Source organism: Engystomops pustulosus, chromosome 9 (assembly GCF_040894005.1).
Source record: "Engystomops pustulosus chromosome 9, aEngPut4.maternal, whole genome shotgun sequence".
Classification (NCBI taxonomy): domain Eukaryota; kingdom Metazoa; phylum Chordata; class Amphibia; order Anura; family Leptodactylidae; genus Engystomops; species Engystomops pustulosus.
This window is the reverse complement of record NC_092419.1, coordinates 87,063,156-87,090,064: the sequence shown is the minus strand read 5'-3', so window position 1 is coordinate 87,090,064 and position 26,909 is coordinate 87,063,156. Positions and strand designations below refer to the sequence as shown.

The window sequence follows — 26,909 nt, the reverse complement described above, 5'->3', positions numbered from 1 at the left end:
TATGTCTCTAACAATAGGCTTGTTACTGTTACTTCACCAAGTACAGTAGGAGGAACAATAAAATGATGTAGATTTTAGTAAAATGAACACCAAATTTCTAGAGAGGTATAAGTCCTACATTCCTGATAGCAGCTTCTAAAACTTTGTTCATGTATAATCCTAGTGGATATTAAAATGAGTTTTATTTAATGTTGCTCCTTTCTTTGTGTAACTATATTTAAGCTGCTTGTAGTCAACATAAGAGATCAGTTGTCTTAATTCCTCCTTTGCGTCTATGGTGGGATTACTTCCCTCTCTCTCGCTCTCGCTGCGATGTAAAGCATTTTTTGATAGGAACGAGGATCCAATAAACCAATAATTAACAAGAAACAATATGTCATTTTACTAACTTCCTTCTTTCCATTTTTTTTAATGTCCTTCACAATAACATGTGTCGCTTTGAGTTTTCGGTAACATACTGTGAGAACTCATCTTTCATTGCATAATGTCATTTTTTTATCTTGTATACTGCAGAAGCCGAGTCATCAGACAACACACTGGTCTCATACGGACCTCCTGTGGGTTTTTGTTGATTTAAGTTCCCAGGAATTCTTCATTGTCATTTCAATAGCCGCTGCCCTGCAAACATGTACAGCATCATTGACATTTCGACTCCCTCCAAACAACTTAATATCAAGCCAAACAAATATGACGAGTAACAATTGTTGGCTTAATTAAAAGGTCCCAAAAAGTATTAGTAAAAAAATTAACCAATCTTCCCTATTTTGATGATATCTTTTTTTTTTTAACCTGAACTCATCAAGCTTTAGGCTTATCGGACATGGGAATATTAGAATGCCACAACAGTCAACAGTTTCAGTTATAACAATGGATACTGTGGGTTTCAAACCTTCCCCGATCGCCTCTCAACATAAGGGACCAAAAATGTATTTTCTAGCATTTACTTATTTGACATTCCATTCTACACTGGGCTCTACTTAGTTATCATAGTAGAGTATGCATGTGCTTGTTTTTCTTCCATCATAGGCACATCTCCCACCCAACACGCCATCCAGTATCCCATGCCGTCAGGTCTCAGCTTGGTGTGTCAATCTTTTATATAATTAAGGAGGAACATGCTGGCATTTGCAGATTTAGTAGCTCGACATCCTCCTTTTTGGTTTATAATTATCACCATTATTATCATTTTTATATTTTACATTTTACAAGTTTAATATACAGAAAAGAAAGATTCTCTCCCTTGTAGGGGGGTAAATGTTTGTTTTTTTATGGCAGTTTACTCCCTTTACTGCTGGTATTTTCAAGGCTCATGCAGGAGGTCACTAAATTTCTGAAGCATCTCTCCCCAGTCCTACTTGCTATGTTATGAACATAGCTGTGTGCTTCTCTCACGTCTTCCCCCTCCTAGGGCAGTGATTGTCTGACTCTGGTATGGGTGAACCCACATCATGAACACGTTTATGGGATTGGTAGACTTGTTCGAGGATTTGTCAGTGGACCGAACTGATGGGTAACTGCCATGGGGATCGATTAAAGGACTGCTTGTTGGATGTCAGATGTCCTTAAGCTGAATTTATCTAGATACAAAAAAGGACGGCAAAGAGACATAATGCATAACACTTATGTAGCGAAAAGGATTGTGCATTTTGTAAACGTCTATATTAGTTTGGTACTGTGCCTCTGTTTTTTTCTTTTTAGAACATCAGTACATATTTGGCACTACCTGAAAATGAGCATGCTAACATAGAGTATGACTACATACTTCCATCCACTTCAAAATGATCTACACATTGTTTGCTTTATAGAACCACACAGATGCTGGTGTATCCGATTTACTATCATTTGTCAATAAGCGTAGAAATGGCTGTAAAATGGACTACATTATGATCATGAATTGCAGAAACATCCCAGATTATGTTGGTCCCGAAACATAGAATATCATCTTTTCTAGCCATCAGAAACCATAACACCTATGAACTGGCTTCACTGAGTCTAATGTCAGGGATCATTGACCTATTTATGGCAATGTAGAACAACACGACTGAATAGTACAGAGAAACATCTATCCTTAGAATTCATGTTGGATGGAAGGCTATGACATGGCTGGAGCTTACATGGGAAGGGTCTTCTTTAGGTTTCTTTAATATGGACTTTAAAACAAGTCTTGGGCTACAAGTAAAAATATAATCAATATAAAAAAATATTTAATTCTTAACTTAAGAACATGGTGAGGTCTAAAATAAATAGTTTCCACAAACTGAACTTCTATAGATTATATTCTGCCATATGATTTATTAGGTTCTATTAAAATAGCCCTGTTCTGTACATTTACTTAACAAATCAGCTCGGCTGAATGAATGTAATAAAAATATTTCACACTGTGATTTTATTAATGAGGTTATAGGCTATAACTGGAGCCAATCTGATATAAATTGCCGTCCTGCAAGTTTTTGCTATCTCATTTAATATAATGGATCCATGGTCAGACCCATAGAATCTGAATAGGACAGCAACATCATCCTTCATATAGGATACATGTGTTTATATGCTTGGTAGGGGGCTCAGCAGTGGAATACTTATCAGATATTATGTGGAAAAGCTCTTATGCAGGGGTAGCCTGAACAGAAACTTTGTAAAGGTTAGTGCTGTACTATGTAGAAACATAGCCGGTAAGTTGACCTGATCCAATGGACTGCACACCCTATAATCCTTACATTATACCAAAAATTTATGTAACAACTTCCCGCCTTCTAGATAAATTTATTTCAGTGCCATCACTGTATTGACTATTACAGTGCCGGTGCTGCAGTTCAGCCAGCATCATATTTCTGTACGAAGGACACCCCTTCTGGTCAAGGTGTGCAGTCGGTGAGATCGGGTCAACTTACATGTGTGTTATTACGAGTTGCTCCCAATCATGTGCATTCGGACAAATTTCCATTCAATTAAATCTCTAAATGTGAACTATTATCTGAAAAATCTTTCCTTTCTCAATACCTTTTTTTTAATGGTCATTATTTGTTTAATCAAACAACAAAACAAAAAAGCTGCACTAACTTCCATCTACTGTAATAATGTCAGAACGTAATGATTTAGCACTTAATGATAATGTAACGGATTTCTAATCTGAAGACCCTGAATGGATGAAAGCTGATCATACCCTCAAAATACGAGTAAGAAAAGGAAGTATGTAACTATACTCCATTTTTTACAGTTTGCAGCATAATCATAGTCAGGTCATCAGGTAGATTCTAAGGTAATTAAAGTAAATATCTAATTCCCTCAGAGTTTTCACCTCTGGGCTTCCAAAATAAATGTTTTGACTCAGAGGAAGGCATGGGAGGGTTAACATAATTTGACTGTCATATGATCAGGTTGCTTCAGAATTTCAGTGTTGTACAAGTCCAATGCATGATTGACCCGTATGATTTCACTGTTGGTCAACTTCAAACGATGCTTCAGCATACAGGAAAAGAGGTCCAGTTGGGGTTTTCCTGGTCCAGCTGGGGGAGCCAAGCGGTTGATTCTTTCCCGAATGTCCAACATAAGCAACATAACAGACGATGAAGAATAAAACTGCCCAGCTTGGGAGTAAGACTGATTAACTTGTTGAACTGCACTACGTAAAAGATCTGGGTTAAATCTTAAGCTGTAACCATATAGCTGGACCTCAGATATCTTAACGTAAAACTGCCTTTTTGTAGGATCTGACAAGTCCACTGGACCTTGTCCTGTATCATTTCGCAGGAGGGAAGGTAGACGTGTGCGACTGCGAAGGTAAATGTGTACAGTTTCAAAAAAGGTCTTCCAGCGATTTCCCAAGAGAAGAGTCCAATTAAAACACTGACTGTTTTGAAGACGTGTCTTCTCCCATCTTGGGTAACCATGTTCTCCAAAAGGCATACTCCAACCTTCTGAATGGCTGCCACTAAATGGGTTGACATATACAAAGAAGCTTGGATCCAGAGTGGTGTTCCTAGCCTGACAGATACGCATAGACATTCCAATGACCATGTGGAGGAACTCAACACGGTTTTTGTTGCTTTTTAGGGTTAGTGACATTCTCTTTCTCCAGCGTGGGTCAAAATAGGTATCTAATCGAATTTCATTACTAATGAAAGTTGTGTGCACATGAAGGCGAGAGTCCATCTTCTGCAATAGGTAACGGAGCTCCTGGTCTTGAAAGTCCAGCTCGGTTTCCAGACTTATAAACTGCTCGCTACGCTCTGAATCTACATTCTGTGGCTCACAACGACCACGGTATAATTTGTAGCCCTTGTTACATGAGCCACATAGTGAGATGTTAGCCATACTGCACATTGCACAGCTTTGGTTGCCTCCTATAATGCATGGAATGGGTCGCTGACAAAGCATGCTGCCTCCATGGCACACACAACTACGCTGACTTTCCAAAAATGTGCCCCAGAAACCATTTTCATTGCAGTAAAGGAGAGACTGCACTCGAGCCAGCCACTGTTGAATTGATCTAAAACAAGAACACAAATACAAAATAATCAAATACTGGGGAAAAACATGAAAGTGTTTGAGTTTTATTTCCTCACAAATATTAAGGAGATAATAAAGAAGAAAAAACATGGTCAAAAATGGTTCTGGTATAATATTGGGGATTTTCTACATGTCATTTTTATATTCAGGTATGACATCTAATGGGTTACAACCCACGATCAAAGTTACAGCAAAGTGTCATCTGTTAGTTACAGCTGGCACATGCTGCCCGATATGAAAAAAAGCTCAATATCTGAGCCCTCTACATACAACAGCACTACGGCTAAAATAAAGTAGGGGACATGAAAAAAAATTTTTAAAAAAATTTGAAATTCAAATCATCCCTATTACTTTAAAGCTCATGGAAAATAAAAAAAAAACAAAAACAAAGTCATAATTATCGATCTGTCAATATAATCATACCATTCGGTGAACACTGAACACCATAATAAAAAATAAATTGCCTGTTTTTCACCATTTTGCCACCCATAGTAAAAGTGATGAAAAATGTGTACAGTTCTTAAAATTAATTAAAATATTAGTTCACCCCACAAAAAATGACACCTTCTATAGCTCCATATGATGAAATGAAAAAGTTATGGGTTCCAAAATAAGAGGCATTTTTCAAAGTTTTCTTTTTTTTTTATAAAGGCTTTAAGACATACAGTAAAAAAAAAAGATGTACAGTTGTTATCGTCATAACCGGACTGACCCAAAGAACAAAGTGAATGTGTTATTTCGACCTTACAGCAAAAGTCGTAAAAACAGAGCCCAGCAGATCATTTTTCAGCTTTCCAGATCATTGCATATAAAGATAGGAAGTACAATGTGTCCCACAGACATCAGTCACCCTCATAAATGGAAAAATAAAGAAAGTTATCGCTTTTGGAATGAGACGTTTGAAAAATGGAAATAGAAAAGGGCCTGGTACTATAAGGGTTAATTATAGTTTAGATTAAAACAAATACAAAAATTATCTTTTACTTCCAATTCCCAATTACATTGCAGTACATTGCAATTTTTTTTTTCTCATAAATTTGCAGGGTGCGTCAGATTATTGAATACTGGCGCACGGTCTTCAATAATCTGATGCACACGACACTGCTCGGAAAGTGTGTACCATCATTTTTAGGTGCAACTTTAACATACAATGGGGCACATTTACTAAGCAGTTTGCCCTAGAATTCTGGTGCAGTCTGCACATAAATACATGTGCAGACTGGTTGCACACATGGCGTGACAATCCCGTGCACAGAAAGGGGCATTCCGGTGCCACGTTTATGTCAGCAAGTCAGACAGAAATGTGGCGCACAATTGCTGCACAAAGGGCGCGTGCTGCTCGCGCCACATGCATGAAGACGAGATCGTCTCACCGCTGCTCGATAGTAAGGTAAACTGAGTGTAGTGCAGTTTGCCTTACTATTAGTAAATGTGGGCTGACTAAGCACTAAAATGCCCTTTTAGGTGCACATTTTTCTGTCTTGTCAGAAACAATGCAGCCGCGACACAAAACATGTGCAAGCTCCAAAGACAGAAACCCGGCGCAAAGCCCTTAGTAAATGTGTCCCAATGTGTTCTTATTTTTATCAAGAGATTTATTTAGTTCAACCCCAGTTTGGTTAATTGTAATAATCTTAGTGTCTATTATGACGGTAAATCTCTTAGGAAGCAATTGGCACATTTATTTCTAGTAGTTGGGCAAATGTTAGAGCTTAAAGATCAAAGCAAAGTTCTCCTTCTTGATATTGATTTACAAAACGGAATACATGTTAAACGTACTGACAAGTGAAATGAAGCAAATTGTGATATTAAAAGGATATGACAATTATTGTGTGAAAAAGCAGGTTGGCAAAGAGAACATGATTTTTTTTTCCATTAGTTTGAATTAAGCTTGAAGTTATTACAGTTTTCTCATTCTAATTTTTTTGGCTTTGGAATAACTCCCATAAATTATTCTAATGAGGCGCCATAACACGCAGCCTGTCTGAATACAATTACACAAGTGGATAGGTCACCATCTCTTTTTAAATCACATAAATGAGTTATCTTTAACGAGGGAAGAAGATACATTCTTAGTTTGCTGCGAATACTATCCATGTTACTACAGTCTCCCTAAATTTTTATGAGATAGGACAATATTGTTCATTTAGGAAATATAGAAATTGGGTGAAATGTAGGTTGGGTTTGTCCCAAGTTTAGCAGTCTTCCCTATCCCCAGGAAAGGAAAATACTAGCTGATCAGTGTGGGCCCAACTGCTGGGACCCCTACTGATCACAAGACCCCCACAGACAGGCTCCAGATTACGAGTTCCAATCTTGTGACTGATGGGGCTCCCAACATTAAGTCCCCAGCAATCACCTTCTTATTCCCTATCCTGTAGATAGGGGTTAATGTCTAAACTTGGAAAAATTCCTTTAAGTGAAGAATCATATGCAGATGATTATCTGCAGATGGGACCCTTAAAATTGGAAGTCTTTTATATAAAATTATAATTGTGAATATATGTAAAAAATGTTAACCAAAATCTACAATAAAAATGAAGCATGGATAAACCTGAAACACTTACTAATAGCTCCAGGCACGGGGACTGTGGTAATCGTCTTATATTGGTTAGGTCCTTTATTCTAAAATACATTTTTAAATTATACTTATTAGCCAGAACGGCTCTGGGGGTGCCCATCTATGCTCTGGCTTCACAAGCTGTTATACTGTGCAGCAGAATGAATCACCCTTCCCCCTGTTTCTGCAGTACTTCTCCCCTACCTGCTGTAATCTCACACAGTGGGAGTGTGGAAGTGCTTCTGCAGCACTGAGAGGCTCTTTGTAACGCCCCCCAGAGCCCTTCTGGCTAATTAGTGTAATTTAAGTAAGTGTCCCTGATTTATCATGATGGATTCTGATGGTAGATCTCTTTTAAAGCTACAGCTGTAGATTATTGTTACAGCAAATCTATAATGCCGATAATTGGTACTGACCGCCTGCCAAGATAAATTCTTGCCCCTTCCTCTGTCCCCTGTCGGATCTTTGTGCCTCATAGCTTTAGAGAAAGCTTTCCTGATGCCCTGTGCGATTACCCTGATTTCCCGATGTGACCCCGATTCCGTTCCTGACCTCGCTCCTTTGCTGCCCGTTCTGACCTTCTGCTACGTCCACGACTCCTATTCCGTGGGGCATGTCCTGACCTACTGCTATGTCCCCGATTCCAATCCTGTGCTGCTTGTCTCAACCTCCTGCCTGTTGCCGACCACAAGTTTGCCTGACTGTACTACGCCTTGGCTGCCACTGCGGACAAAGTCGCGCCTGTGGAATGACCTAGTGGTACCAAGCCGCACCAAGTCCAACCCGCTCTGGTGAAAACCGGGTACCACTTAGATTCCGTCATTGTCTGCGGTGGTCCAGAGGATCCACTACTTCCAATCCTGACAGCAGCATGCCTCTTAATTTATGCTACAAATAGAGACCCTTATTCTCATAATTTTAGGCAAAACCTTTTTAATAGAAAATATTTAATTTACCTATTTTTCTTTTTTTTTTTAAATATGCCTATATTTCCATCTATTACAATGAAAGATGCACATAAAAAAGTAAGTGTAGAATAACTCTGTAGAGAAGTTTCGAGAAACTTGGTCGTTGTGGGATTTTGGTGCTGACAATTAATAGCTCCTGTAAGTGTTCTACTGATGAAAAGATCCTAAGCTCATGGGCTCCCCCACCCTACTTATCTTTTCCCCCGCCTACCTTTTAGTTGACGATATTGACAATATATGTTTTTTATGCATTTTAATCCCGACCTGAAGCATCTTTTTTTGCCAGCTAACCATGGATCTCGTTGCCGATATGGTATGCCTCCTTAGACTTACATAGTGGATGGAATGTCATGAACGAAGTACCAGTAACAATACATTTGCTTTTAATTGACACTATTCATGAACTACTCTAACATGGGTATTCAGGCCCTTTGAGGCCAGGTTGATCTGATCATTATTTCTCTATCACTGTATTGTCTATAAAACTGAAAACCTTGATAAAAATTGTAAGTTGGAAAAAAAGTAAGTGTAGTGAAAACTGCATTCTACGAGTCAAGCATTCCACAATCCTTCAAGTAAAGGATTAGTTCAGACGTATGTCCAGATATCGGAGCCAATGTAACATGCATTGTCTACTAGTTTCCTGAAGAAAAAGACATGTAAAAGCCCCAAGTTGGCTTTCAGGATAAGAGGGTGGAGAGTGGGATAGTAGAATGAAGCGGCAATGGGAAAGCCACGCCCACCGTATGTACTATTTACTGGAAAACCGTCAAAGACTACATTTGTAGAACCAATGTCTTTCTTTTACGTTGTTTACATAGTTACCTTTCTCTCGGCAGCTGGTGATTGGGATTGTGTCGACATCGTAAGCTAAGGCCAAATAACTTTCGTGCTGTATGCTGCATCTTTTGCCGTTGTATTTCGAGTGAACTTTGTAGTAGTTTATAACGATTTTGTAATTCCCAATCATTTCCCCAGTGCTGGTGAATGGCTCCAATGCTTAAAAAGTGGCTGCTGGGTAAGCGTCTCATGAAGGATTTGAACTCATCTGTAGAAGTATAAGAGAAGATCCATTTTATATAGAAATATCATTGCAAAAAAAAAAGTAAAAAAACAAGTAGGACATCCACAGCAAGGAAGCCAATTATGGACACACAAATGACAATGAAAACAGAATGATGATGATGATTTTTTAATTTGTCGACATGCAGTAGACAACCCATAAGCAAAGGCTAAGTACAATTATAATAAGAACAATTAGATGTAATTAGCACTTTTTGTGAGATATAGCCACAATAGACTTCATAATTGTTCATCAGTATGAGTCATATATGAAAGTAGCAAAGTAGTAAAATTAAAAAAATTAAAAATTAATGTCCGAAGATTTTAAAGCCTAAGTCAGTCCATACTTTACTAAAATGCATTAAAATGCACAGTGTAATAGCTAAAGTACAATAGGCATAATTTATCCCCCCTGGAGGTCAGCACTTATCATCACTTTTGTTATTTTTTTAATCCAGAAATGGATGAAAACAAAACCTTGCTTTTCTGATCCGGAAAATATTTGGTGGTATAAAACCCCCTATTATCCATCAAATCCCATGGGGCATGTGTGAAAGGTCTCTTGCTGTTACATCCAAGCCCAATGACCTCTTTAGCTACAAGCAAAGTGTCCCAAGATTTAAAAGGAATCCGGTAGCTCCTGGGTCTCATACAACGAAACATATAGGGGGAATTTATTAAACCTGCCAATGCTCTGTAGCTTCACATACTTAGAGGTTCCAGCCTTTTAGTAGATCCAGAAGCGATCGCTACCAGGTCAAGCAAGTTTAGACCAGTTTAAACCAGGACGGATCAGTTAACTATAGCATAGCTATGGTCTAACTTTTATTACTATTGTACAACTACGATTTTATATTCCTCGGGAACATATCATGTTTAGTGTAAAATGTGTGTGCCATCTGAGTGCCACACTGACAGCATGAATATACGGGTGCAATTGAGAAAAATAATTGCAATATCCTGCCTTCTCATAGAACGTAAGATTGTTCCATTGACATTCTGCCATTTCACTTGGCAAACTATCTCCTCTTCCTTGAATTCTCCTCCCTGTGGGATTATATTTATCAAACCATGCAAATCTTCAGAAGAGAGAAGGATTTTGGTGTTCAGTATGGAAGGATAATTATGTCTATTTATGTTTTGATTACAGAAGACTTGCTTACAAACTCCTGTCCTCTCCATTATAGAATTTTTTCAAATTGAGATCTTCAAAATTATACTCTCAAGCTTATACTGTAGACATAACATGCTGTTTGGAGCGGAAGGTTGAATGGACTCAGTTATGTAATGTACTTAGATAGCAACTTATTTTTAAATCTTAAAACAAAAAAAAATCTAATATAAGATATATGGACTATTAATATATGTGGACTTCAACCCTTTCTTGTTGGAGGTGTTTTAGGCCCTAATTCACAGAACATTATCTATATGACTGCTGATTATATAAAGTTCATACAGTACATAGTGGCGGATTATTTTTGGCAGAGGTAGGAAAACAGGATTTAACAGATTGGGACAGGGGCACAATACCTTTCTTTATTAAAGAAATACCAACAAAAAAATAGCCTTTCTTCGGCACAACATAAAACAAAACTCCTATACCGCACAGTAGCAAGAACCTCCCTACCAGACCGTAGGTACACAAAAACATAAATGCACTCTTATACAGTATCTTGTATCTTGTCCCAGACTTTGGTGTCTCAGCTCTCATGTGGCTTCCACTGTCGTCTCCATCTCTCATGTGGCTTCCACTGTCGTCTCCATCTCTCATGTGGCTTCCACTGTCGTCTCCATCTCTCATGTGGCTTCCACTGTCGTCTCCATCTCTCATGTGGCTTCCACTGTCGTCTCCATCTCTCATGTGGCTTCCACTGTCGTCTCCATCTCTCATGTGGCTTCCACTGTCTTCTCCAGCTCTTATGTGGCTTCCACTGTCATCTCCAGCTCTCATGTAGCACGTCATAGTCATCTCCAGCTCTAGTGTGGCTACCACAGTCATCTCCAGCTCTCATGTGGCACTGCACAGTCATCCCTATCTCTCATGTAGCACATCACAGTCATCTCCAGCTCACATGTGACATGCCACGGTCATCTCAAGCTCTCATGTGGCACGTCATAGTCATTCCAGCTCTCATGTGGCATGTCATAGTCATCTCCATTTCTCACGTGGCACATCACAGTCATTTCCATCTCTCATGTGGCACGTCATAGTCATTTCCATCTCTCATGTGGCACATCACAGTCATCTCCAGCTTTCATGCAGCACAACACAGTCATTTCCATCTCTCATGTGGCTACCACTGTCATCTTCATCTCTCATGCGGCACATCAGTCACCTCCAGTTCTCTTGCGGGACATCAGAGTCATCTCCAACTCTCACGTGGCTACCATGGTCAACTCCAACTCTCATGTGGAACATCACAGAAATCTCCACCTCTCATGCATCACACCACAGTTAGTTAGAGAGAGGGAACCTTTTTATGCAACTGCTGCAAGTGCAGGCAATTGTGCAGCAAAAACCAGAGAGGGACTTTGGATTAGGACACCCATCCTTCTCTTTCCCAGTCTGACAAAAGACCAATTTTCTTCCTATTGCATTACAACATACAACATATTTTCTGGAGCCTAGTATATATATAAGGCAAAACCCTAGGAGAAATATATCCACCCATTATGACTCCCCATGCATTTTTGTGCCCCATAGTTGTTTGAGTGAACCCTCTCATGCTAAATGGTAACGGTGACATTTAAATTGATCTGGTGGTGCAGCAACATGTCATAGGGAGCACTGATCCTCCCCATAATAGCAGCAGACCACCACATTGATATAAATGCTGCCAGCGACATAGGTGTGGCAACTCAATTTTAAGTTCCAGTTCAAATTCCTATGAAAAGTGACTAACCTTTTAAAACCTGTTGTGGCAGGATGTTGCTATATTGTACTAAATTTGTGTTGTGAGAGTCTTGCATCTGTACATGTTTTATGGCAAAGTGACACTGACTTCAAAGTGATAATAAGGTCTGCAGCTTTGAAGAGGACCTGTCAAGGTAATTTGAACCACTGGTCCTTATAAATTGGTGGCTAAGTGTCCCAAATCGCCCTGTTTGAGCTGTCTCCATGGATGATATAAAACAAAATAAACATTTATACTTACCTAGAGATGGTCCAATGAGGCGCATCAGACCCATCTCTGGTGCTTCACAGTAATTCAATGAAGTTGAAGCAGTACACATCGGCTTCATCGGCCAGGGAGTAGTACACCGGCTTCATTCAGCTTTGAACAGAGGCACAGAGGGAAAAAGTAAAGGGCGATTTGGGACACTAAACCACCGATCGTCTCATAAAATTCTTTTATGAGATTTGAACAAGATGGAATTTTCTCAACTTTTTATAAACATAAGTGCCCGTTTACTTGTCTGTACTTGTGCATTTCACTAAACATTTACAACATTTTTTAGTCAAGTTTTCACATTCCTTAATCAAGTGTTCATGAATTGGAGGATCTTTAGCATCTGAAAAAAATCAGGCATTATTTTATAAGTGAGGGATATTTAAAAAATGAAAAACTGCATTAAGGGCAGATCTAATTCCCTCTGTACAAATACAATTGTTTCTAAAACCTAATTAATGCTGTGCAAGAATCTCTGGAAAGAAAACGGCAATCTGTTCGCAACTTACGTCAAAAATTTCATTCAATAAGGATAATGAGCAATACAAAGAAATTATTTTTGGAGCCTTGTTTGTTTTTTTTCCGTTAGAGAACAGTCTTAGCCTTGTTACAATTAGGGGAAGCCATGTGTTAAAATAGGTTTTATTATTTCAAGAATTAAGTTTATTTTAACACGTTTCTGCTTCAGCAAGTGTTAGAAAACATATTCACAAAATTCTTTGATGCTACAGAAAATCCTTTGATAGTAAACAACTATTCTGTATGTATTTTCTCTGATTAAAGAGATATTGAGCTTCTTACAAGTGACGACTTTTCCTTGGGATAGGCCATTAATATTAAAAGATGGGGTCTGACTCTCAGCATCTCCAGTCAAGAGTTTGGAGGAGCTCTGATGCTCTTGCATTGTTTCCATCATCATACATGTCCACATCTGGTTCTATATTGGTTAATACTTGCAAACATTTTAATTTTTAGTAGTAGTACTATTGAAGCAGTCATTGGTGCCATGTCTCGGGTTGCAAGGGCACCCAAGTGCCTCAGTGTTCCCCTCTGCCTTACTTACCTCTCCAGGTTCAGCGGCGTCTCCCGAGGCTCGGAGCGCACGTCCCTACATCCTATGGTGCATGCTCACCTGCTCTGTAAGATTTAAAGGGCCAGTGCACAGCCAATTGGCGCTGTCCGGCTGCCAATTCTGTTAAATATCCAGCCCCATCTTTGAGGTATAATGGAAAAAGAAAAAGGGGGGTGTTTGTGGCACAAGTGGGGCACTATTCGAATCAGCTTTGTGTTTAATGGGGAGTATCAATGATTACACTACTTATTAGAAAAAGGTATTTCATAATATAAAATAATAAAATGTAGTCCTATAACGCATTTCGAATCAAAGCTCAGCTCAAAGCACAGTTTGGGGGTATGTTACCAACAGCAGCTTACGGGGGGAAGGAGAAGCGTGATCTGCACATGCAAAACAGCTACTAAAAGAAAATAAGGGAATCTGACAGGGAATGTGACAACTTACCTAAAGCTTCATTTCTGTACAAGAATAAAACAGCTCTTAAACACGGCATCTATCTACTTCTACAAAAAAGACATCTAACAGTTACTTTATGTAAAAAATTTCATTTCAATTATTTTAAATACAACATCTCAAAGTTCAAAAATTATCCTATTCTAAATACGTTTGGGATGTCTGACTTTGTCCTCCCTATTGCTATCGCATATGACCTTTGAAAATTGGACAAGAGCTTACTTTATTACTATGAACATCTGCCCTTTTTATTGACATTTTCCAGGGATTCAGCTGCTAAATACTAGCAAACACTAGGTGTAACCTTTGCAATATACTACTGGAATTGTTCAACATGTATGTCATCTTTTTGAATTACTGTATATTTTCGAGTATAAGCCAAGGTTTTTAGCACAAAAAAAATGTTCTGAATACCTCAAACTCAGCATATACTTGAGTCTATAAAAAAAATTCTCAAAAAAAACCCTCAATACCCCTCTGGTGCTCCCTGCAGGTCATCTTCTTGCTTCCGGGAGCGGCAGTTCCATACGCACAATAATCATAATGTGTGTGGCCAACGTGGGACTTGTCGCTACCGGTGTACACACTTGATGTCAGAAAGCGACTGATGTCATAGTGTGCTAGGGGCTGGCTAGCTATAAACTTGGGGCAGGGAGCTGCCTAGCTATATACAGGTGGTCCCCTACTTAAGGACACCCGACTTACAGACAACCCATAGTTACAGACGGACCCCTCTGCCCACTGTGATCTCTGGTGAAGCTCTCTAAATGCTTTACCATAGTTCCAGACTGCAATGATCAGCTGTAAGGTGTCTGTAATGAAGCTTTATTGATAATTCTTGGTCCAATTACAGCAAAAATTTTGAAACTCCAATTGTCACTGGGGCAAAAGAAAAAAAATTGTCTAGAACTTCAATTATAAAATATACAGTTTCGACTTACATACAAATTCAACTTAAGAACAAACCTCCAGACCCTATCTTGTATGTAACCCGGGGACTGCCTGTACTGGAGCCAGGGGGCTGGCTAGCTATATATTGGGGGGCAGGGGACTGACTAGCTATATACTGGGTGGAGGCTGTGACCAATGCATTTCCCACCCTAGGCTTATAGGTCAATAGGTTTTCACAGTTTTTGGGGGTAAAATTAGGTACCTTGGCTTATATTTGGGACTACTTATACTCTAGTACAGTGGTGGCGAACCTATGGCACGGGTGCCAGAGGCGGCACTCAGAGCCCTTTCTGTAGGCACCCAGCGCACCAGACAGGACTCAAAGAACCTTCCCGCAGTTCCAAGCAACTTTAAAGATGCTGCTTTCAGTCATATTTTGATACTTACCTCGCTACTTGGGACTGTAGGAAGAGGGAGAATGAGTAGACAGGGCCGAATTATCTTGGGTGGGCCTCCTACTGGCCCCACAATTTTCTTTGTGTACAGTGGGACACTGGAAAGAAGCTAAAATGATGCTGTCCTCGGGAGACTAATATGATTGAAAGTTGTTGAAAAGGGAGCAATAAGTTACTGCCTTCATTTTTGTTTGGCACCTCACAGTAAATAAGGGGGGTTTTGGGTTGCAGTTTGGGCACTTGGCCGCTAAAAGGTTCGCCATCACTGCTCTAGTATATACAGTAGTTTGTTCCTCCAATTATTTGTATCTGCTTCAGATGCCTTCTGAATCATTGCTTGGACATGTCACTGCTTGCTGTGAGGGCCACATATGAGCTGCAGTGACAGGTTATGAATTTAAATACTAATCCCAGAATGTTAGAGGCTCTAAAACTCAGGTTTTCCTAGTATAATGTTGAATACATACTAGTGTTGACTGGACCCAAACTGCAAAGTGTGTTCGTAAGAAGGTCTGGCCTTTGCTCAACCTACCCAGCCATTTACCCCCGTGATGACATCAGCATGTTTCCGACTGAAGTAATTTAAATACCACTGGTGACTTTCCCGACACCACTCGCGTGTGTTATTGGTTATTGGTCCCAAACAGAGTCTGAATTTTAACAGGTCTGTCCATCACTAATAAAGAAACACTATTGATCCATAAAAAAAAAAAAAGCTGATGACAAGTAGACCACAGTCAATCCCTGGATGAACATAGAAAATGAGATATTTTTCATGGCATCCAGCCTCTTGAACTTGTCCAGTTTGTTAATCGTAATAGTTAGTGGTAATAAATTTGAATTTTACTTTAAAGAATCCCTGTACATGACAACAGTATTTACCAGTGTAGACTATAGCTGAAAACTCCAGCAAATTGCTCTGACCTAGTGGTGATCGCTATCGGATTTACTAAGAACCCGGATCCTCCTTCTTAGATGATGAAGATCAATGTTCAGAAAATATAATATAACTGTTTAATATTTATTATTATTTGACAAACATAACCGTCTCACTACTACACAGAAAAATGAAAAAACACTGAAGCAATAACCATTAGAGCTGAAATTGCTCTGGCAAATGGAATGGTTGCTTTAGGCAAAAGGCCGTTTTATTGTTGGACAGTTTTGATAAATAAGGTCAGCTCTTTAGCAAGTGCAAAATACTTTTTCCTTTGGTGACAACTGAGAAATTTGGAACTGATAAGAGGCAAGCTGGCTTTTCTACACAATTTCTGTAAGTTAATGGGAGTTACAGAAACATTGTATGAGTAAGCTACGGGTGCGCTGTTTCTTTAGAATCTGACTTATACAAACAGTGTAACCCGCTGTGCTATGCTGCTTCCGAAACTCCCAATTATCTTTCATGAGCTACAGAAACAGTGTACCACAGTCAGCTCAGCACTTTCTGTAATCTCAACCACCTCTGACTGCTTTATACACAGGGGAATTCTAATCTCAGCCTTAAAGGGCTTAGATAGAAATAACCCTATAAATATGCTTAAGTTGTTCTAGTTTTAATTCATCACACAATACATTTGGTAACACACTAACCTACATTCAGCAGGTAAGCAAGAACTGGATATTAGATGAAGAAGAGTAGAAGTAAGGTTAGATTACACAATTTGCATATGTTCTGTAACCACCGACATACAGTAGACATTCAGAGACATACATACAGTCAAAGATCATGACTTGGAGATGGGATTTATTGATGTGGAGGCCTTGTATTATTCCATTAGTTGTAGTAGGATGAAGATTACTATTAAATATAGACATGGTGGACTTAACTACAGTGGTGGCCACTCCTGCAATTATGTCAGATAATACTCAGTATTTTCCAAAAAATTATTGCAAACAGAAATGCATTGGTACTATTATCTTCATTTAATTTGTCTTCAATGGAAAACCACAAAAAGAATTGTCAAAAAGACAAATTGGATATAATTCCACACCAAACATAAAAAGGGGGTGGACAAAAGTATTGGCACTGTTTGAAAAATCCTGTGATGCTTCTGTAATTTGTGTAATTAACAGCACATGTGACTCACCTGTGGCACCTAACAGGTGGTGTCAATAACTAAATCACACTTTGTGACAGTTGAAAAGAATTAAAGTTGACTCATCCACTGTCCTGTGTCCTTGTGTGCACCACATTGACCATGGCGAAACGAAAGAAGACCACAGAACTGTCTGAGGACTTGAGAATCAAAATTGTGAGGAAGCATGAGCAATCTCAAGGCTACAAGTCCATCTCCAAAGACCTGAATATTCCTGTGTCTACCATGCACAGTGTCAAGAAATGTAAAGCCCATGACACTGTGGCTAACCTCCCTAGATGTGGAGGGAAAAGAAAAATTGACGAAAGATTTCAATGTAAGATTGTGTTGATGGTGGATGAAGAACCTCGACTAACCTCCAAACAAGTTCAAGCTTCCCTGCAGTCCGAGGGTACAACAGTGTCAACCCGTCTATTTGTCCACGTCTGAATGAAAAGGGACTATATGGTAGGATACCCAGGGCGACCCCACTTCTTACACAGAAACATAAAAAAGCCAGGCTTTATTTTGCCAAAACTTACCTGAGATAGCCTAAAATGATTAGGGAGAATGTTCTCTGGTCAGATGAGACAAAAAGAGAGCTTTTTGGGAAAGGCATCAACATAGGGTTTACAGGAAAAAAAGAGGCCTTCAAAGAAAAGTCCCTACAGTCAAACATGGCGGAGGTTCCCTGATGTTTTTGGGTTGCTTTGCTGCCTCTGGTACTGGACTGCTTGACTGTGTGCATGGCATTATGAAGTCTGAAGACTACCAACAAATTTTGCAGCATAATGTAGTGCCCAGTGTGAGAAAGCTGGGTCTCCCTCAGAGGTCATGGGTCTTTCAACAGGACAATGACCCAAAACACACTTCAAAAAGCACTAGAAAATGGCTTGAGAGAAAGCACTGGAGACTTCTAAAATGGCCAGAAATGAGTCCAGACCTGAATCCCATAGAACACCTGTGGAGAGATCTCACAATGACAGCTTGGAGAAGGTGCCTTCAAATCTCAGGGACCTGGAGCAGTTTGCCAAAGAAGAATGGTCTAAAATTCCAGCAGAGCATTGTAAGAAACTCAATGATGGTTACCGAAAGTGGTTGTTCGCAGTTATTTTGTCTAAAGGTTGTGCTACCGGGTATTAGGCTAATGGGTTCCAATATTTTCGTCCAGCCCTTTTTTAGAGTTTTGTGTAAAATTATCAATGATTTGACTTTTTTTCATTCTCTTTTGTGTTTTTTCATTGCAAGCAAAATAAATGAAGATATTAATACCAAAGAATTTGTGAATGCAATCATTTTCTGGAAGTAAACAAGTATTATCTGACAGAATTGCAGAGAGCCAATACTTTTGGCCACCACTGTATATACTATATAATAACTAATTTCAAAGGAGAACTTAGCTTCCATAATATCTGTTTCAGTGAATAATCATAGTCTCGTTTACAATATCCATTTTGTAGAACTCTATGCTATACCATGAGTTTGTAATTCGTAAAATTGGGGCAGTATGGATTTCCACTAATGTTGTAAAACTAGTATTTAAAATATTTTAAATAGTATTTTAAATCTGCTTTTATACTGTAGTACAACTATCCTTATATTGTTCCTCCCCATGTCTGTAAAGTTCCACAGTCCGTTCATTAATTTGACTCACCAGCTTTGCAAATAACCCCATGTGAGTCTGATTGTCGTCTTTCCTTTGAAAGTCCGGTATATTCAGTTCTTCCAGCTCAGCAGCTCCTCTAGCTCATTCTCTCCTCCCTCAGGAATGAGAGAGATGCTGGCTGTGTGTGACTCACTAAACATAATTCCTGAGGGAGAGGGAATATGGAGCTGATTCCTCTTCAGTATGTCACACACAGCCAGCATCTCTCTCATTCCTGAGGGAGGGGGAATGAGGTAGAAGAGATGACGCAGCTGAAGAGAAAGCATTCTGCTAAAGGTGCGGATGACCTAGAAGTACATGCATACACATAGATGGTGAGTCAACTTTACAAATGGACTGTGGAACTTTATAGGCTTGAGGAGGAATAATATAGGGATAGTTGTTCTACTGTATAAAAGCAGATTTGAAAGATATGTTTAGTTTGTTTGGCTTAGTTTAATGGACAGGCTTCCTTTAAGGTTTTTTGTCTGTTTAAAAGATTACAATGTAAAAAAAAAAATCCAAAAAATGTTACCAACACTATGAGTTAAGACTTACACAGAAAGTAACATACAGTATTATTGAATATCTAATAATGTACCTGATCTATGGATGTAAGCCAGAAGGTACAATCCATCTAGCAATGCACAAGTAAGGACTAATTGTGTCTCCTGAAACATGGATGGCATCCAGAAAAAGCCTTACACCTCCCGCAAGTAGAGTAGGAGGACCAGAAAATGCTTTTTCGAATGGACTGGATATTGCAACCTAGAATTTAAATTGGCAAGCACTGCATACTGGGAACCAGGAATGTAAATTACAAATTGAGCTAGTAGATTATACCATGTTAGAGTCCAACTGAAATTCACACAAGGGAAAACTAGTAATCATGTTTCTATAAGGGTATTGTGTGCTAAGTCTTGCAAGTTACAAAGCTCCAATATATGCCTGGCCGAAAAACAAGAAAAAGCTATGAAAGCTATCATTAAGTTTGCTACAGACCGGATGTAGGTAGAAGATAGAGAGTCTCAGATGAGACATTACCTATGTTGAAAATAATTATTATTGATTAATTATTAATTAATAATGATTGATTAAGAATTTATATTTGACATTGCTAACCAGCTACTGCTCCTCTATTTCAATGGCAAACTGCTAATTGGACCTCAGAGACAGGGTTACTTTCAAAATTGTAATTATAATGGCATCTAACAGGGTTTTTTTTTTAACAGTAAAATATATATCTTTATTGCCAAAAAATTACATTCAATAAAACATGCATGATATTTGCATAAATATGCAACACAAAAGGTGGTGATATGCAGACTAAAAAGTTTTTTTTTTCCTCCTCTTTTCTCCTTTTCCTTTCTTTTTAAATGCTTTATTAAATATCATTCATTACAGAAATACATAGACTAAAAAATAATGGCATCTAACAGGTTAAATTGGCTTAAGGAAGACCTGCCACCAGAAATTTAACCCTCACACCAGTAATACTGGTTAAAGGGTTGATTCTCCTCCCCATATCAGCTAAAATTATTTGTCACTGAGGCATGGTACCTTATTTACAGCCATTTTCGGATATGCAAATGACTATAGAAGAGTCGTGTTTTCTCCAGGCTGCCAGTGAACCATTGATTTGATTGACAGCTCTGTGTCTCTTCCTGTGTCCTTTCCCTGTCCACTTCCTGGGGTGGGGGTGGGGATTTGGAGGGGGTGTGTCTGATAAATAATAAAGTACACACACTCCCCCTTATCATTCGGCTCAGCCGCAGCATCACACGTTACTGATCGTCTCTGTATGCATACAGAGGCTATCATTGACGTCATGTTGCCTGCTATAGCCTGCAACTGCTGCTGTAGCAGGAGTGTGGCTGTTGATGCCACCTCAGTGTTGGCGTGTGTTATAAATCTTATTTTCTAATCCAGGTCAACCCCCTTTAAACTCTGTAATATAATATTTGGATCCAATGGTCCAGCAGAGGACAGATTCGGGGAAAGGATAACTGGGGAAATTAGCAAAAATTAAAGGCTGTTCCTTATTGTATGAATTGAAATTATTATGGATTATTTGATTTCATTAATGTTATGACTTAAAGATACCGGAACTTCACAAAATTTGTGCGGTAAAAAGAAGAACTTTAATGAAAAAAGTTCCTTGCGATAAAATTAGGAACCGCAGGTCCTTGACTTTTTGGAATTAGACAAATTCCTACATAGATAAATCTAAATCCTGACTGTAAAATCCAGGTTACCTTGGAAAAACTAAACTGAGACTTCAGAATTGGTTCAATTTCTCCCCTCCCCTCCAGTGGCTTTTGTTAATACAATGCTATAATTTCATTCTTTGAAAGACAATTAGATTGTCTGCTTTAACCATACAATATTGCAATAAAAACAAATGTAGAAACAATGACTTAGTCAAGGTTATTGCCAACACATTGTAGTAAAAATTATCCCTAACAATATTGAATCCAATCAGTCATAAGCTTCCAGAACTTAAAATAAGACACTGGCTATGCGATCAAGCAATGTCAATATATAAGTATCAAAATAATAAAGCATAAAGGTAAAAAATCTGTAAAAAATTAAACATAAGCTAGCACAAATCTGTAGCTACTGCACTGCATTCACATATAGTACATGTTACTTCATATTCAATTGGATATGACCAGTCCATGTGGCACAATAATATGGTAAAATTGTAAGAATAACATGTAGGCATATCAACAGTCAAGACAAAAACATATAAAAGCAAATTCAATGGTAACGGGTAATATGGAAACCTTATGATTACAGATGATCGGACCCAAAGTTTCCATTGTGGTTCGGGGTCCGAGTGTGCCCTGCTCTGCCGCACAGCAAATCCGGCTAAATTGGCACCCCTTGCTACGAGACTACGCTTAGACTAGGCTAAGGGGACAACTTAGGCCAATCATAGCTGTTCCTAGGGGTGTTAATTTGCAAGATTTGCTGTTCGGAATATGGTTCACAAGGCACAAGGCACACTCAAACCAGAAGGGAAACTTTGGGTCCTCTTATCTCTACTTATGATAAACATGGCACATAAAACATGGCAAAATTATGACCATAAGAAGAAAAAGGCCCGACAACGGCAGGACATTAGCAGGACATAATAAACAATCAAAAAGACAATAACAAGAAAAACACATAACATTACATTTCTTATGAAATGAGTAATATGAATCCTCACCTGAGCTTTCAAAATCTTTGTATGCCTGTGCCCAGGCCTTGCCCTGGTAACTCAACGTGTTCTCCATGATCTGGATGTCAGTGAAGGGACAGTTACACTGAGGGAAGGATTCAGAGCACAAGCAGGAGCACTGACTGTTCCTGCACAAATATTCGCCTTCCCCATTACACATGATATAACTCAATGCAGCCTGAACAAACTTCTCCTGTAAGTACTGAGGCATAATGATCTGCAGACCTGAAGACAATGATATGATAGAGGAAATTAAACAAAGAAAGGTGTCGGGAGGAATAGATGGCAAATACACAAACAGAATATTATAGCAGTGCTTACAGATTCACATACCTGCAGACTTTGCCCCCCTTTCACAGTGTGATAACAGCATGATACTGCAAGTCTTACCTATTTATCAACTGCATAATGCAGTAATATAAGAAAATCTCTCAATTACCAAGAAAGACTCATGAATCCAAGCTCTACATTCCAAGTGGGAAGAGATGAAAGTGGCTATTATCAAATTGTGAAAGGTGTTGGACTGGAAGTTTAATCAGAATGGAGAAATGGGTGGCCAGAATGCTTGTACCAAGATAAAATCGTAAGGTAGAAAGTGTTACATAGCATTCTTCGTATATATGTATAGCATCAACATAATATACACAAAATGGATACACAGCAAAATATTGAAAATGTGTGGAAAAAAGTCTTAAGGAGTAAAGTCTGCTCTTAATGGGTTTTTGACACAACAGGGGTGACCTATCACCACTTTGTCTGGCTTCATTAACTGCTCTGTGAAACTTATTTGTCTCAGTTCAGACTGGGAAAAATAAGTCTCAAATGGTCTCAACTGGGAGAAATAAGTCTCAAATGGTCTCAACTGGGACAAATAAGTCTCAACCGGTCACAAATGTAACAGAGAGGTCTCAACTGGGACAAATAAGTCTCAAATGGTCTCAACTGAGACAAATATGTCTCAACTGGGATGAATAAGTTAAAATGGTCTCAACTGGGACAAATAAGTCTCAACTGGTCTCAACTGTTGAAAATATGTCTCAACTGGGACATATAAATAGTTATTTATGAATATATATTATTATATTATATAATAATTTTCATATGTGTGTAGTGTTTCACGCCTAATGAACTTTAAATGGACCACTGGACAGACTACATGCCATTGACTTATGAGGAGCCTGGTCCGAGTATCCAAACTCGTCTCATTGCTCACGCATAGCACTCAGCATGCTTTAGCATGCTTTTAAACATATGTGTATACATACCTTTAATTAATAAATAAAATCATAAATATAGATATATAAATATATAAATAAAGACCCAAAGATTTTTTGCACATTTGAGCGCAAATTGATATTTTTTTGAGCAACTCACAGTGCAAATCTCTTCTTGGATATAAAATTATGCCCTCTGGTCTCCGGTATTGGGCAAACCAAGGCTGCCTCATGGTTAAAAGATATGAAAAAAGCGGAAAAAGTTGGTTGTGGCTTTTTCACAACCTAACAAGTGAGATCCCACACATTTCTATACCTAATGGGACATAGATATAAAAATATATAATTTTCCTGCTTTTATGTATATATATTTCTATACCAATATAGATGGGATTCTTTACTGTAAGAGCAGTGAGATAGCGGAAGTTGACCTGGTCAATTCATTGAAAGAGTCCAAAAGGTGTCTGATGATAGGACATTTGCTCATATTTAGAGTAATAAATAAATATAATCCTTAGGCTGGATTCACATTGCCGTTGCGCTGCTCACCTCCGCCGCTCTCCATAGGGATATATTGCGCACGGCGCCATATGCCGTGAAAAGATAGGACATGTCCTCTCTTTTCACGGGGTACGGAGCAATACGGTACCGCACGTGTGCTGCAACGTACCACTCCCGTAGGGCACCGTGTGCCCATTGTCGTCTATGGGGGGGCGTATATCGGCTCTATATACGTTGGCCATGTATACCTTCCCCATAAGGCAGTGTGAATGTAGCCTAAGATGAGAAGAGGGGTCACCAAAATTTTATTCAGCTAAAAACATTTTTAAAAAATCGGGGAACAGAACACATTTGCAATGACCACTGATCAGACTTGTGGTATTCAAGCAGTACAATTTTGTTATGTGATAATAGAGAAGCCTCTTTCACCCACAGAAAAGATTAGCACTTTAGATTCCCATGGTTACTGTGAATGATTCATAATCTAATATCTGTGTGACAATGAATAATATGTAGAAATATATCTGCCATTTTCCTCATAGCTTTTTAATGGCTAAGAGTGAATAGCAGCTCTCATACTCAGGGTCATGATATTTTTTTGGAATGTTTTTCAGTATCTTATCCCTGGCCCTTCATGGGTTTGACACTAACCCACCTAGCTTATATTGTCTATAGGAGCTTTCAGGCTTTTATTCCACCATTTACTCCTTTATTTTGCAGAATTTATGTTAGCAATGTCCTTGAGTTCCCCAGTTCCCAAATGTGATTACTAATGTTTCATATCGGAAAAACTAAAATGATATTTGGTCCTTTTTTGAGCTTCAATTTTCTGGATTTATTTTCTTCTTGGTATAGAAAGAATTGTTATTCTATATTATCTAATACATTTGTATAAACCACAGATTATTTTTTTATCATGTCAGTAATTGTCGATAATAGAAACTTTTATTGGTATACAGGCAGTCCCCGGGTTACGTACAAGATAGGGTCTGGAGGTTTGTTCTTAAGTTGAATTTGTATGCAAGTCGAAACTGTATATTTTATAATTGTAGATCAAGATAAAAAAAAAATTGGCCCCAGTGACAATTGGAGTTTAAACATTTTTTGCTGTAATGGGACCAAGGATTATCAATAAAGCTTCATTACAGACACTTTACAGCTGATTATTGCAATCTGGGACTATAGTAAAGCATCCAGAGAGCTTCACCAGAGGTCAGAGGGGACTGTCTGTAACTATGGGTTGTCTGTAAGTCGGGTGTCCTTAAGTAGGGGACCGCCTGTAGTGTGGAAATTCTGAAGTCATATCAAGCTATCACCTATGCACTACATAGATAACTGCTAGATTGATGGGGGTTGACAGCTGGTACTCCTCCAGTCCCAAAAATTCTCACAGAATCAACTACAGGGGACATAATGTCATATGTACACAATATATGTAGATAAACCCTCTTGAAAACAACAGTTAGCTCACCCCCTTAACTCAGTCACACTATACGCAGCCACTCTCCATTCAAGTCTATGGGAGCACCAACATTGCTAAACTGTAGAGTGAACTATTTAGGGTGCTCCAAAAGAGCTGGGTAGAGAATAGTTGTGCATGTGCGGCCCAAGAAAAGATGTGTTTTCAAGAAAAGATGCCATTTTCCTCGGTGGGGCACGTATATGTCATGTATTTACGGTTTGTGGATATGTCATAAATACTAGAGACCTTGGCTTTTTCTCATTATGTAATGTCACAGAGCACTGCTTTTAATTAAAGGGAAACTGTCATCTGATTTTCACTACTTTTTTCATACTAACTTGTGCCCACACTGTTTTAGCTAAAACATGCATAGTTCCTATCTCCAGAAAATGAAGTTTGTAAGCAATTAAGACCCTTTTTAAAGCTCTGCTGTCCCTACTGTGACCAGCTTTGAGGCAGACTATTACACGGATTAGACATTGCATAAGAGACATTAGAAATCACTGAACCCTCACCAATCCCATTCCAGGACTTTCCTGGACTTTGAATGTTCCTGATGGCCTATACCTTATGGATCTTCTGATCAAATAGGAAATGATTACTGAGCATGCATCAGCTGTGACATGGAGGAGGTAGAATGGGAATTGCAAGGAACAACTAAGATGAATCTCATTTAATTAGGTTTTTTTTCTTACTGTAAAGGGGTATTGTCACCTGGACATTCACATTTAATTTAATGAATCTGCTTTATATATATATATTACTTCAAATGCATGTTATTTCAAAAAACTTACTTGTGTGATGATAATTTCCTATACATGTAGCCATGTTGTCCCTTGGAAACGACCACCACCATGCTCTTCCAGCAATGGCCACACATGCACTAATGAGGCATGACCACTCACCTGGATTTAACATTCATTACCACTGGATGGCTGTGGGATATGCTTTAATTTTTGCCCATTTTATATGCAACAAATAATTTGTTCCTTTGTAAAATATACTCCAGCAGCAGGGGTTGTATCCAAGGACAGCTGTATTTATTTCTAAGTTATTGGAAATCATCCTCACACAGGTTCATATTTTTTTCAATATCATCCAGTTGAAGAAATATATATATATATATATATATGGGAGATGAATTTAATAAAATATGAATGTCCCAATGAGAATACCCCTTTAACTCTATTCTGACCCTTTTCATTTGCTGACCAAGAAAAACCAGTTAATTTTTGTATTAACCTTCATTACTTGTTTTTGCATAAGCATTCAAGACGCCTGGCTGCAAATGAAACAACTACATTTGCCTTTAAACCAGTGATAAATTTTGCAACATCAAAGAACTGGAAATACTATATATTATTCATGTAGTTTAATAAATAAATCTGTTTATTTTGAGGTTTTGTTCTGCCACATTTAGTTAGAGGTTTGAGATATTCTCAATCCTGTGAGCACCAGGACCTAGAGCTCAAGTGTATTATTCTGAATAATGTTTTATAGATGTATAAAGCTATGGAGATACACTGGTGTCACCATTAGAATTACCCAGACAAGGGTTCCCACTAGAGATGAGCGAACATGCTCGTCCGAGCTTGATGCTCGGTCGAGCATTAGCGTACTCGAAACTGCTCGTTGCTCGGACGAAT

The 26,909-nt window shown here is 38.6% G+C and overlaps 1 protein-coding gene across 2 annotated transcripts in view; it reads right to left on the bottom strand.

Moving 5' to 3' along the window:
• Positions 1-376: 376 nt before the first annotated feature.
• Positions 377-26,909, bottom strand: part of BRINP1 (BMP/retinoic acid inducible neural specific 1) — a 140,158-nt gene continuing 113,625 nt past the window's right edge. Inside the window, exons 6-8 of one of the 2 annotated variants that reach the window (XM_072125577.1) lie at positions 22,075-22,311; positions 8,860-9,082; positions 377-4,486 (exon numbers count right to left, since the gene is read on the bottom strand). In XM_072125577.1, the coding sequence (XP_071981678.1) occupies positions 3,346-4,486; positions 8,860-9,082; positions 22,075-22,311 (1,601 nt within the window). In that variant the 3' untranslated portion in view covers positions 377-3,345. The remainder of the gene's footprint in view (positions 4,487-8,859; positions 9,083-22,074; positions 22,312-26,909) is intronic. The other variant, XM_072125578.1, reaches the window with a different exon arrangement.